The sequence below is a fragment of the Gopherus flavomarginatus genome, chromosome 5 (assembly GCF_025201925.1).
Source record: "Gopherus flavomarginatus isolate rGopFla2 chromosome 5, rGopFla2.mat.asm, whole genome shotgun sequence".
Taxonomy (NCBI): Eukaryota; Metazoa; Chordata; order Testudines; family Testudinidae; genus Gopherus; species Gopherus flavomarginatus.
In genome coordinates this window covers 145,266,139-145,279,002 of record NC_066621.1, presented here as the reverse complement: position 1 = coordinate 145,279,002, position 12,864 = coordinate 145,266,139, and the positions used below count along the sequence as shown (strand labels likewise).

Genomic DNA, 12,864 nt, shown 5'->3' with positions numbered 1-12,864 from the left:
TCTAAGTGTTGCTTATTAATTGGACCATGTTGACCCTGCTGGTGCACACTAAAGGTTCCCTAGTGTGCATAAATGTAGTGCTGTTTGAAACAGTCCTATGTTAAAGTGCACTAGGGAACATATCGTAAATCGTAACAAAGTTGTGAAACCCCTTGATTTTTGGACAGCTACATACAATTTAAAAATTGCAAAAAGTAAATCTTAAAAAATGAACTTAATAAATCCCCCAAACCAGAAGTCCTGTGTATTAATTCTGTAGTGCCCTAGGTGCCCATGGCACTTTACAGGCTTATCGGAAACAAACTTCTTCCCCAACGAATTTACGATCTAAGAACTTAATTCTGAAATGACTAATCCTGACTCAGGCAAGTACTGTGGTCTCTTTGAGTCAATGGCCTCAGGGTCTTCTACGTGAACAATTGTTCACAGTAAACTGGGATGTGAACCTACCCTGCATTAGCCTGCTGTGGACTAACTGTGTGGACTCTGGTGACATGCATGAACTGTTTATTAATGCGCTTTGATCTGATCCTCTTTGAAATGGGACTTGATCAGCGCTTATCAATGAACTATTAATTTGCTTCTTTAGGGTCCACACAAACAGTTATTCCATGACAGGTGGGTGTGTGGTAGATTCCTGCCCCAGCTTGCTGTGAATTAGGGGCTGGCCTATGCCTAAAGTAGACAGTTAGGTCAACCTAGCTATATCACTCAGGGGTGTGAAAAATTCACACGTTATGATATTTAGTTAAGCCAACCTAAGTCTCAGTGTAGACAGTGCTAGGTCAATTAAAGAATTCTTCCATTGACCTAACTCCTGCCTCTCAGATTTACTGCAGTGATGGAAGAACCCCCTCCATCACTGTAGTAACTGTCTACACTACAGCAGCGCTTCTAGTGTAGACGTACCTTAAGTGTTTGTGTAGACACAAATATTTTTGTGTAGGATTCCTCACAGAAGTAACAGTTTGCAAGATCAGGCCTATAATAGGCATAATTCATACAAAGGGTGCGGGATGGAATGCAGTGGAAGTAACTTGATTTTGCTCTGTTTACGTTTGGCCTGTATCTTCTCGGTTCACGTTCTAATTGATCACAAACTGAATTTTCTGTATTTTTTTATGTCAGTCAGTATTACCCATCTCAATTCGCTTTAACTTTGGGCAGGATTTTATTGAAGAAAGGGGAGTCACAGCTCAACTAGAAACTGCTTTTCAAATATGTGAAGACATGAAAAACAAGAACATAAGCACAAATATCTTAGGTAAGTGCATGCAAATAACGTAATACTTTAATAAGAGTTGCGCTTTAAGCTGATCATTATTAATGTTTTAAATTCCTGATGCTTTTATTTTCTAAAAAAACAATGAGGAGTCCAGTGGCACCTGTAAAGATTTATTTAGGCCTAAGCTTTCATGGATAAAAAACCCTCCATGCATCTGAAGAAGTGGGTTTTTTACCCACGAAACCTTCGACCCAAATAAATCGGTTAGTCTTTAAGGTGCCACCAGACTCCTCCTTTTTTTTGTGGATACAGACTAACATGGCTACCCCACTTTTATTTTCTGCAGAATATTGGTTTTGTTTAGTTGGTTTGTTTTTTCGAAACAGTTAATGATATTCCCCTTCAGCAGCCAAAGGAGGAAGGATTCACTTCTCTATTTTGGCAGTTTCCAAGCAATTGAGAAATATGCTTAATATTATTTTGAAATTGTTAATGTGAATCAGTGTCTGTTTCTAACATTTGTTTTATCATGTATTTAATATTCTAGTTGGTGATCCTCCAGACACTTGTAAACTGTTTAAGATGGTAGACTCTAAGATTTCTATGTGCAGAGAATATATTTACAATGTAAACACTGTCCTACAAAAAGTTCTATGTTCTTGGGCTACTTACATGGAGAACATTCATTTACTGAAAACATGGTTGGACGAAACACGAAAAGGACATCCTAAAAAGGTATTTGATTGACTATCTCTTTGTGATTAAGCATGAATATACTTGCTCACCTTCTTAAAGCACTTTGAAGTCTATGGATGAAAAGCACTATAAGTGCAAATTATTATTATTGTTTTGGGAAATATATTAAAGAACTGCATGGTGTGGTCTTTAATCCTTTCAATGCATCTCTATAGGTCCCCACTGAGATTGTGGCAGACTGGAACTCAGTGCATGGTTCCTTAAATGAAGCTGGAAACTTCTTAATTGAAGTCAGCAATGAGCAAGTGGGATCAGATATTTCTAAAGAACTGAAAAAACTGAACACAAGATGGGCTAAATTTATAAAGAGAACACAGTTTGTAAGTAACCACAGCTCCGTTTTCCTTTCATGTGATCATTTTGTTATGTAGATGTCAAAAGCACAGCTGTATTTTTAACAGTATAATTATCAATTGTTATTTACAGATCAATAATCTTTCATACAATTGTTCTCCATTTTAGAGCAGGTAAAGCAGGCAATACACACAGGTTCCCAGCTGTAACTCTCACTGCCTCTTTGTGTAAAAGTCCTTTAGAACTCTGTTAGCACTGAATGCAATGGTGTATATGGCTGAGACTATATGAGCGCCCCTGGTTTCAGTTTTCTGGATGAGCCCAGAAAAAGTGTATTTATTAATGATACTGTTGTGCCAATAAATTATAGTATAAAATGCTATGCAACATTTTCACAGGAGATGAGATTACTGAGAATGCAAGAAGAGCAAAAGAAGTCAGTTGTTGACAGTAATGGAAATTCTCAGAGTCCTGCTGAGGCAGTGCCAAATGCACTCAGTGTTACAGCAGATATATCAACGGAGGCTAGTAAGAAACACATTCAGAATGCAGAGGTAAAGAGTTCTCCTATATTCTAATCCAAATATCAGCACTTAAATTTGGGTAGTTTCATCTATTAAATATACAGCCCCACTTTTTTGGGCACTGCATCATCACTTCAGTCTCAGCTTCCGCCTATGGTCTTCCGGGTATATGTGATGGTCCCAGGGATACCCAGGGTGGTGAGGCACCTCACTACTACCTCCTCTTAGTGAGAATTAGTCTTGTCTCTGCCTGCTATAGATCAGCTCTCTGAAACGGTATGTGGCAGTACAAGCATGGCCTTCCAGGTGTCCAAAGGCCTCACTCTCTCTGTACAGGGTAGCGATAGGCACACAGTATCCCCTGAGTACTCAGACTTCTCTGCAGTGTTCAGCCTCTGTTCCCCAGAAGACTTACAGAATTACAGGCCTGCTAGTCCCACAAGAACAGAACTCACCGGCCTGTAAGATTCAAGTCAGGACCAGCACATTGCTTATCACCACAGCACTTAGGTATAATTATAGTGAAAACAAGAATAAGTTTATCACAGAATAGAGATTCAAGTAATAGTGAGTAAGACTACTGGAAACAAATGGGTACATATTAAACAAAATCATAACATTCTTTCTAGAGTCTATACTTAACTGACAAGTTACTCTTCTTTAGACAAGAGAGTATCTGACAAATTTCTCTCCAGAATTCTCAGCCAAGCCTGGTTGAGACCCCTCTTTCATGAAACAAATGTGCTTTCCCACACTCAAGATAAGATTCTCTTTTCGCGCTCTGTTTTTTTCCCTTTTAGATTCTTTCTGAAGTTCTTTCTTACAATCCTTTATTTGCATTCAGTTCAGACTGGTGAGGGGATCCACTCTGAACAAGAAAATACTCAATTTACATGTAAACAGGTAGCTTGTCTGACAGAAAAACTGTTTTTCACCTTTTCTGGTGACTAGTACCTTGATACAGACTTTAAGAACATGTTTTCAGTTTTTACACAACACTTGTACATACATTTCACAGTGATATTGATGACCAATGACACCACCTTTCATTTGAGACATCACATGTCATTCTTTGGTGAATCAGAATGTATATGCCGGAATCAGGAGAGCCCTGTAACCCCATTGCGCTCCCTTGTCAGTTGGTATTAAGAAGTTCTTGGGTCACATAGCGAAAGCCAGAAAGTGGCCCATAAGCTGGGTAAATGCTGGAAATGTAGAGGGGTGGGGGAAGAAATTTTGAGCATTTTACAAATACTAACTTTGCTAAGAGTCTAAATGTTCCATGTTCTCAGCTTAGAGAAGAGAATGCAGATGTAACTGAACAGGCCACTGAGCTTCTGCCCAGAGTGGAGAAAATTGAAGAGCTTCTCAAAGGAGTAGAAAACTGGGCCACAGAAACAGAATGCCTTTTTGAGACGATCAAACATGAAGGATGCGTGCGAAGCTCAACAGAACAATCTTTACAGGTAGAAATGCAAATCTTAAGTTTAAAATATCTACCCATTCATCAGATTCTTAGACCTGAGTTATGAATTCAATGGCTTGTGTTAAATGAATCAGGAATGAGGATTGATTTTGTATTATTAAATGGCTAAGTAAGGGGAGGAGGTGCTGCAGTGTTACTAGGACTAGGTTAGTTGTCTAACATTATTTTTAAGGATGGCTCCTGTCAGAGTCCTGAATATCCCATCATGGTAACTGCTTTCCCCCCCAAACATCGTCACTCCCAGATTACAATCACAGCCTAAAGAAGGATCTCAGTCCTATTCTTCAACTGGTTACAGTTGTGTGATAAAAGGTGCTCCCGCCCCCTCAGTAATCCAGCACACTCCCTGCTGACTAATACCCTGGAAATTAATGCAGTGAGAGTGTGAGGAATGCTGGTGATAATATTTACTGCAGAGGCAATGCATTTATCCCCTGGGGAGGAAGCACTTTATCCCATCAGTCCTCCTTGGCTGGAAAGGGGACCTGTAGAGCTCTGGCGGGAGTGTGAATCAGCTGCCTGCTGTGTACTTTGTGCATCTGACCCTGTGGGAAATTGATTCAAACATGCATTCTGTAAAGAGGGAAGGAGTCCTCAGTGTTTGTGCACTCCTGCTCTGGGTAAAGTCTACAGTATTAGGAGGTATGGGCATGTTAAAAGAATGTACGTGCATTTTCAGAATGTGTGTGCATGTGCATAAACTAAATCTCATTCTCAGTGTGACATTTGCTTGTTAAGAATGTGAAAGTGACAAAAAATGCTCTTAAATTTCTGTGAGTTGTGTTTCAATAAGATTGTAACATAATGTCCCCCATAAGTATACAAGATCAAGTCCTTGCTTCACTTGCAGTACATAAAAGAGAGAAATTTTTAATAAAGCATAGATCAGAGGAATGGTAATGGATAGTTTGAAAATTAGGTGAATATTCATAGATTAGAAGAGCTCTCATAAAGACACACAGTGATAAATATCCAAACCTAGCGGTGTAAGCTGTGCTTTCAAAATATCCAAGCATTTTTTCTAAACAGTGGAGTGCACATTTGGGGCTCTGTTCTGCAAGCAAATATACACATGAGTAACTGTGTTTACTTCAGTGGGACTATTCACATGATACAGTTACTGCTGTGAGTACACATTTTCATGATCAGACAATGCACGTGCAAATTTGTGCTTTGTATATTCAGTTACTAGGTTGTATGTATACAAGCATATTTTAAAGAGAGATTTCTTTGCCCAACCTTCTATTTTAAAGTAACATATAACGTAGTGATAACAAGTACAATCACAGAAGTTAAGTACAAGTCAAATATGCCTATGGATGTCACAGGATCCACTCACTGCTAGGGCGTCTCCTCCTGGCCACTTTAGGGATTAGTTCCTTCCGGGTGCTGTGCCCTCCTCTGGTGTTCTCTCCACCCTGTGGATCCTCTTGCTCCAGGAGCTGCAGCTTCCTCTTCGTGACTTGGCCTTCCAGGCAAGGCACTATGGTCCTCGCCTTCTGGGGTATCGAAGTGTTTCAGCACGAACTATCCCAGGCAGTCTGATCTCCACTTCCCCAGTGGCTGGTAGGGGAACCCGGACCTGACCTCTACCCCAGGTTCCAGCTCACGGGCCCTCTCTTCAGCAGCCAAGGTCTGCCTTGCTGCTTTTTCCCTGAGCCTTCACTGTCTTTCTGGCTTTCCCTACACTCTGGGGTTGCCAGCCGCACAACTCTCTTCCCCTAGGGAATGACTACAGACTACTTCCCTTTGCCTCCAGCTGCTCTCAGCTCCTGGGCTTTACACAGTTGCCTCCTGTTCCCATCTGGCTGAGCCTCCTCTAATTAATCGCTGCTCTTCTTTCATGTGCAGCCTGGAAGTTAATTGCCCTACCTAACCACCTTAACCTCTTCAGGTCTTGTGTGAGGTGGACACCCCATCACAATGGAATTAGATGGCTTGACAACTTGTTTTCTCTGCTTTCTTTTTTGGTTGGTGCCAAACTCTTCCCCACCCAGATGTTGATACTTTGGACTACAAGATAATGACCTGTAATTGCAAAGCATGGTCCATATGTAACCAAATATTGCCTACTTTTTTTCAGTCAATCCTTGCCTTTCAATTCAGTTCCTAAAGTTAAATGATATAAATAATAATATTTAATATTGAAGACTTCTGTTGTGTTTCATCTGCACAGATCCTAATTGCCAGAAGGACCTTGTGCCAAGAACAAGTTGCTGCAGCAGAAGAAATCTTGCAAGTTTTGACACGTAATGTTTCAAGCCAGGTGTCCCTCCCGGATTTTGAGACAGCTGGGCTACAGACACGAATTAAAGAAGTCAGAGAGAGACTCCAGGTCTCTGTTCCCTATCACTATCATATTCAGTACATAGATATCCTTATCTGTAGTATTAAATGGTTAGAAAAATGTCTTTTAGGGTCCATGTAAAATATAAATATTTTTAAAATATTTGAGCGACTCTTCTCTTGTCAGGCGCAAAAGGAGAAAAGATTTCAAAATTAATATCCAAAGCTGAGAAGCTTGAGTCATGTTAAAAAATAATATTTTAATTGTTTTAACGATACTCATGCACACTCTCAAAATTGTCTTTCTTCCTAGGCTGCCATGAATAACCTAGACCTTGTCTCACCCAAATCTGAAGAGACTCTGTCAAAAAAGGAGGTCATGATCCATTTTGAAAAATCCCAGAAGGAGCTTGAAACATCTATTTTAAAAGCTATGCAACTTATTAACCAAAAAGTGAGCCCTGATGAGCACATTTCAAAAAATGAGGTAGGTTCAAATATTTACTTCCTGCCTGTGTCATATGAAGCTTTTGACTGTCAGAGCACATTATTTCATAGTGAGATTTTGTGACTAAAAAAATCATCTTACACAAGTGGGCCCCAAATTTTTCAGGGTCATCCCCCCCCTTTCCCATGTGCCTCCCCTCCCACTCCAAGCCGAGGCTGGGAGTGTGGCTGCAGTTCCTGGGGTGGGCAAACGCAGACATGGGTAAGGGGGCTGACCCAGGGGCCGCAGCTGGGGGCAGGGCTGGGTCTGGGAATAGAGCTGCAGCCAGAGGCTGGGGCCAGGTGTGGAGCCACCGTCGGGGACTGGGGATGGGGCTGGGCATGGGACCAGGAGCTGGCGCCAGGGCTGGAGGTGGGGCCAGAGCAGAGCTGGAAGTGCAGTGGGGCTGGGTGGCACTCCCTCCTTGCCCCCAGCATGCCCCCCCAAACATTCCTCTGTGCCCCCATAGGTGGATGCACCCCACAGTCTGGGGACCTCTGTTTTACACTGATGTGGAAAAGAGCACATATTTCTTGGCAGTTCTTACAACTTTTGTTTAAAACTTTTTATTTTATCTTTACTAACATACCTGAACTTTCTGTGGAAATATTAAGAAATCTTACTCACAACCTGGATTTTTTTGTTATCATTATCTGGGTGTATTTTGTTTAAATCCCCAAAATGGTAACTACACATTATAAAATCTTGATCTTAAAATAAGGCTGTCTGTCATGTTTTCCATTGAAAGGATATCCTAAACTTTGTTTCTTCATGTTACTAATGCTCTTTTCCAACAATGCCCTATTAAACATCTGGCTATTAGTTGTAAGTGCGTTATCAAAACTTTGAAAGCTGACTAACTAAGTGGCCATCAGACACACAAGTAACTTTCTGACATGATTTGAAGGGAAGTAAAACCTAGTTTAGATTATGTTTATAATCATAGGGGGTTTTACGATGGAGATTTATATAAAAGGAAATTGAAAGTTCTCAAAGCTACTGTAATTCAACCTCCTTGTTTATATAAGCTATTCTGTATACTATCTGTCTTCTTATATGGCTCCAACACTCCCATACCCAGGCAACTATAAGCACTCAAGAATGTACAGCTGTGAACCACAGTCGTGTTTCTTGGCTAGTTAAAAGCCTTTGGTCTCATCCTTTATTACAGAGATGGGCAAACTTTTTGGCCCGAGGGCCACATCGGAGTTGTGAAACTGTACGGAGGGGTGGGTAGGGAAGGCTGTACCCTTGCCCCTATCCGCCCCCTCCCACTTCCTGCCCTCTGACTGCCCCTCTCAGAACCCCCAACCTATCCAACCTCCCCTGCACCTTGTTCCCTGATTGCCCACTTCCGGGACCCCCAGGACCCCACCCCCTATCCAACCTCTCTGTCCCCTGACTGCCCCCCCTCGGCCCCTATCCATACCCCCACCCCCTGACAGGCCTCTCAGGACTTCCATGCCTATCCAACCCCCCCTGCTCCCTGTCCCCTGACTACCCTGACCCCTATCCCCACCCCGACAGGCCACCCGGGACTCCTATGCCTATCCAACCCATCGTGCTCTCTGTCCTCTGACTACCCTCACCTCTATCCACACCCCCACTCCCTGACAGGCCGCCTGGCACTCCCATGCCTATCCAACCCCCCTCACTCCCTGGACCCTGCTAGCACCTGCCCTTCCCCAGATGCTGGTCCTGCTGTAACCCTCTAGGAAGCCAGTCTTCTCCGTAGGGCTCCCTGCAGCAGACTAACTCCCTCTGGTCTACAGCTTCCTTTTATATGGCTAGTCCATCTGTCACCCTAATTGTCTGCAGCCCCCACCCTAATTGGCTGTTTCCCCTGCAGCCCTTCTTTTGACTGCCTGTTGCTAAGCCTCCCTAGGCTGATTTTAACCCCCTCAGGGCCAGTGCACTCACAGAGACACAGACCCCTTCCATGCTTCCTATAACATATAGGAAATGTGCCCCATTTTCTGGGCATAGGGAGGGAGAATAGCCACTGATCCACTTTGTCCACTCCCCCTTAATACAAAATGTTCCCGCGAGAAGTGTTGTGGGAGCTGTACCTGCACTTTCCCAAGTGCAGGGGTTGCAGTTGTCCTATGCCATTTTTCAGGCACAGAAAGTGCAGAAGTGCAATTGTGCTCTGGCCTGCCTATGCATCCACACAAGGGCCTGGGGCAATCTGGCCTTTTGCCATTGCAGCCCAATAATAAGTACCTTGTCATTTGTTATTGTATAGTTTTGATATGATAATGAAATTGTTTTATGATATACATAAGCGAAGATCAATTCTGTTTTTTTCAGGAAGCTTTTAGCATTTTGGACACCAGAATTCTTGAAAATTTTTTGAAAGCTGCTGAACAGTTGAAAAATATTTCACCAGCTCATGAAAAGTTAGCAGTGGAGGAAAGATGCAAAGATGTTCGTGAAAGATGGGAGGTGAGAAAATATACATAAGAGAATGAGTTGCTGTTTCTTATCAGACCTGGTCTCTTGAAAAACAAATTTTTGTTACAGAACAGAGGTTTTAATTGGCTTTGTAGCCCATTGTCACCATCACACTGAGACAGTGCTTTCTGTACTTTGCAGGCAGTTCATCGTGAAATCATGTCATATATTCAGTTCATAATGGAAATTGAAATAGGGAAATTTAATGCAACTTTTTCAAAACTCACTAAGCAAATAATTAAAGAGAAGAAACTCCTTAGCGTGGGTAAAACCAAGGGACTTATAAAAGAACACGAGGTACTGTATAAAAACGCTATCCTCAACTTCTCTGCTTGGTGACTGTATTGTAAATCCTTCTGCATTTGTCATTTAATTTTTTTTCTAACTTCAGACTGTTCCATCACTGCAAGAAGCAGGCTTTCAAAGAGTCACCTCCTTGCCAGTAGGATGCTAAGTTTTTTCAGTTTATACCTTGCTTTATAATCATCTCTTACAGGTGGTTTTATTATTAATCCTTAATTACTCAAAATGTAATAATTGAAAAAACAAACTTGACATGCACTGTAGCTCCCATGCAATGCAGTGGTTGCATGGCTAAGGTCCTAGCCATAGAGCTGACTGTACCCATAATGGTTGTACAGAAGCACCAGTTTAACTCCTTGTTTGTGTTGCACACAGACTAGTCATGTAACCTTAAGTGGTGCTTTACTGGTTCATAGGCCCGTGCTAGTCCTCTGCCCAGGGGTAAATTTCACACAGTGTGTAATAAACTTTGGTTTACATTTAACATTTTTACTCATGTCTCTTTCTCGGTCATCTCTTCTTGAATTTTCTTTTCACCTTAGGTGAACCTGGCTGTCACTGTATTCCCCAAGATCCACCTATATTTATTTCTTACAGGGATTCTAGGTGTGAACTCCTGGCCTCAATAAAGTCAATATGAGTTTTGCCATTAACCGTAACTAGGTCAGGATTTCACTCAAGATGTTCTTATGTGAAGAAAAACAGCACACATTGTATATAAAAGCATAAAGAGAAACAAGCATATATACCAGATGCATTCTATTCCTCTCATATTGGCCAAGAGAGTAGAGTGTCATTTCTTTCGTTGTAGGTGCTTCTTACAGCCGGGAGAGACTGATGGAGAATATTTTGGGAAAATGTCTCAGTCCAGCTGTCCCTGAAGTCAGTGGGGCATTTGTTATTGACTTCAGTGGGAGCAGAATTGGTAGCTAATATTGGAATAAAGAAGAAAAGACCCCTGTAAGACAGGGAAAATTTCACATTGCAAAGATCTTAAGTGAGGAAGTATTGGTCTGTTGATTAGAGCTGGGGTCTGCAAGTCAGAACTCCTGATTTCTGTTCTTGGCTCTGGTTAGAATATGATCAGGTAATCATTTAGGCCCAGATTTAAAAAAATATTTAGGCACCTAACTTTTATTAATTTGAGTGGGGGTTAAGTGCCTGAATACCTTTAAAAATCTGGTCTTTAACCCTTTTGTGCCTTTACTCAGGTGTAAAATTGGGGCCAACACTTGCCTGCATCAGAGGGATTTTGTGAGAGTTAATTTATGTTTTCAAAATGGTTTGAGAACCTCAGTTGAAAGTGCATTTACATGACAAAAGAACACTAAATATAACAATGAAAATAAATATGAAAATAACCACATTGTTATAATTTATTATCTGTTTGTTTCTTCATTTAGGCTTTTTTTTCTTCTGAAGGCAGCCTGAGGGAACTAAACAACTGCCTACAAGTTCTTAAAGCAATGTGTGAAAGATTGACTGCAGAAGAAACTCACCCAGAAACTAAGACACTGGTTGCAGAGTGTGAACAAAAGCAAGAAGAACTTCAAAAATGTGCTGCAGATGTTTACGTAACTCTGCTGTCCCACGTTGGAGGTGGCCAGGCATCTAAACAAGGGTGAATATTTTGCAGGACAATGTATCATAGCTTCATAAAACTAAGACATCTAGATCGTCCTCCTGCTGTTGCAGGATTGTAACCTGGAGTATATTTTCTCGTGTAATTGTTCTTTTAAAATATTTTAATGAACTAGTCTATGTCACGTTAGATTAATCTTTGGCAGAGTTGCAGTGTGTGTTTTTTGTCTTTTGATATATACTGCATGATTGCATTGTTTTTTCTTTGTATTCACTAGTTGTTGCTGCTGTTATTATTAAGCTGAAATTTCTTTTAAACCTTAGGGGCTCTATATTTGCTCCTGAGAATGGAGAAAAGGAAACATCTTCCCAATCAGTTGATATACTTTCAACTCAGGAGGTATGGAATTCAGATCATAGACTCATTGGGTTAGAAGGGACTGCAAGGGTCATCTACTGTGCCCCCTGCGAAGATGCAGGATTTGTTGTGTCTAACCCATCCAAGACAGATGACTGAAGACATACCATTAGCAAATACTAGTTTATCTAGAGTGGATCCCTGTCAAACGAAGAACAATTATTATGTCTGTCTATATCCCAGTGGGACTCAGGCACTCCAGTCAAAGCTCAGGACCTCATTTTGCTCACCATGTACAAATTCTTATTGAAAAGACAGTCTCTGCCCCAGAGAATTTACAGTCTAGTTCCTCTCTCTGAGTGGAAGTCATTCCTGTGCAAAGGGCCAGCTCAAGCCCCACTTAAGTTCTCAAAATAGCACTCAAGTCCTTGTATTGCCCTTCTTGATGGGGTGAATTTCAGCCTCTAGCACTGGAGGAAACACACTTAGAATACTACATTCAGTTTTGGGGCCCTCAGTAGCCAAAAGATGTGAACAAAAATAGGAGGGGATATAGAGATGAAAAATGCTGGAGGGTTCACTTCTAAGGAAATATTAAAAGAATATGTATAGCTTTATTAAACAATTGCTAATGTAGAAGGGTACAACTGTTTACTGGGAGTGGAATGCCATAGAGGAAGAGGTCTTGTTTAGAGTGTGATCCAAGAGGACTACAATTCATGTGACTTGAGATGTACATAGGCAGCACAGTATTCATCAGCAAGACATCCAAAAACATGCTGGTGACCTGCACAGAGTTCAGCTTGTGTCTCCATTGTATTAGCACCAATGGCTGAGGATATGGAGGAAACGTCTGTTAAGGTAGCTGAGGTTGCAGTATGCACTACTGCGATGAGGAAGCGCTCTCACGCTGTGCTACAAATACTGTCCATTGTATAGTGATGGAATCTGCTGCTTTGCTGATGGCTCAAGTGTCATGTTTATAGTCCATGGAAAGTGGTGTATTTTATAATTTTACTTAATAATCTAGTTTAAGTGAATCTTATGTTCCTAAACAGCTGCTTCTTTCAGAAATTGGGTGTATTTCGCATGAAAAAGTGATTGTTTCTT

General features: G+C 41.4%; 1 protein-coding gene across 1 annotated transcript in view; it reads left to right on the top strand.

The window, feature by feature from the left end:
• SYNE2 (spectrin repeat containing nuclear envelope protein 2) overlaps positions 1–12,864 on the top strand; it is a 273,351-nt gene that overhangs the window by 55,455 nt on the left and 205,032 nt on the right. Inside the window, exons 15-25 of the mRNA XM_050952774.1 lie at positions 1,168–1,264; positions 1,773–1,960; positions 2,137–2,301; positions 2,674–2,829; positions 4,092–4,265; positions 6,462–6,620; positions 6,885–7,058; positions 9,369–9,503; positions 9,654–9,809; positions 11,219–11,436; positions 11,721–11,796. Of these exons, the coding sequence (XP_050808731.1) occupies positions 1,168–1,264; positions 1,773–1,960; positions 2,137–2,301; positions 2,674–2,829; positions 4,092–4,265; positions 6,462–6,620; positions 6,885–7,058; positions 9,369–9,503; positions 9,654–9,809; positions 11,219–11,436; positions 11,721–11,796 (1,698 nt within the window). The remainder of the gene's footprint in view (positions 1–1,167; positions 1,265–1,772; positions 1,961–2,136; positions 2,302–2,673; positions 2,830–4,091; positions 4,266–6,461; positions 6,621–6,884; positions 7,059–9,368; positions 9,504–9,653; positions 9,810–11,218; positions 11,437–11,720; positions 11,797–12,864) is intronic.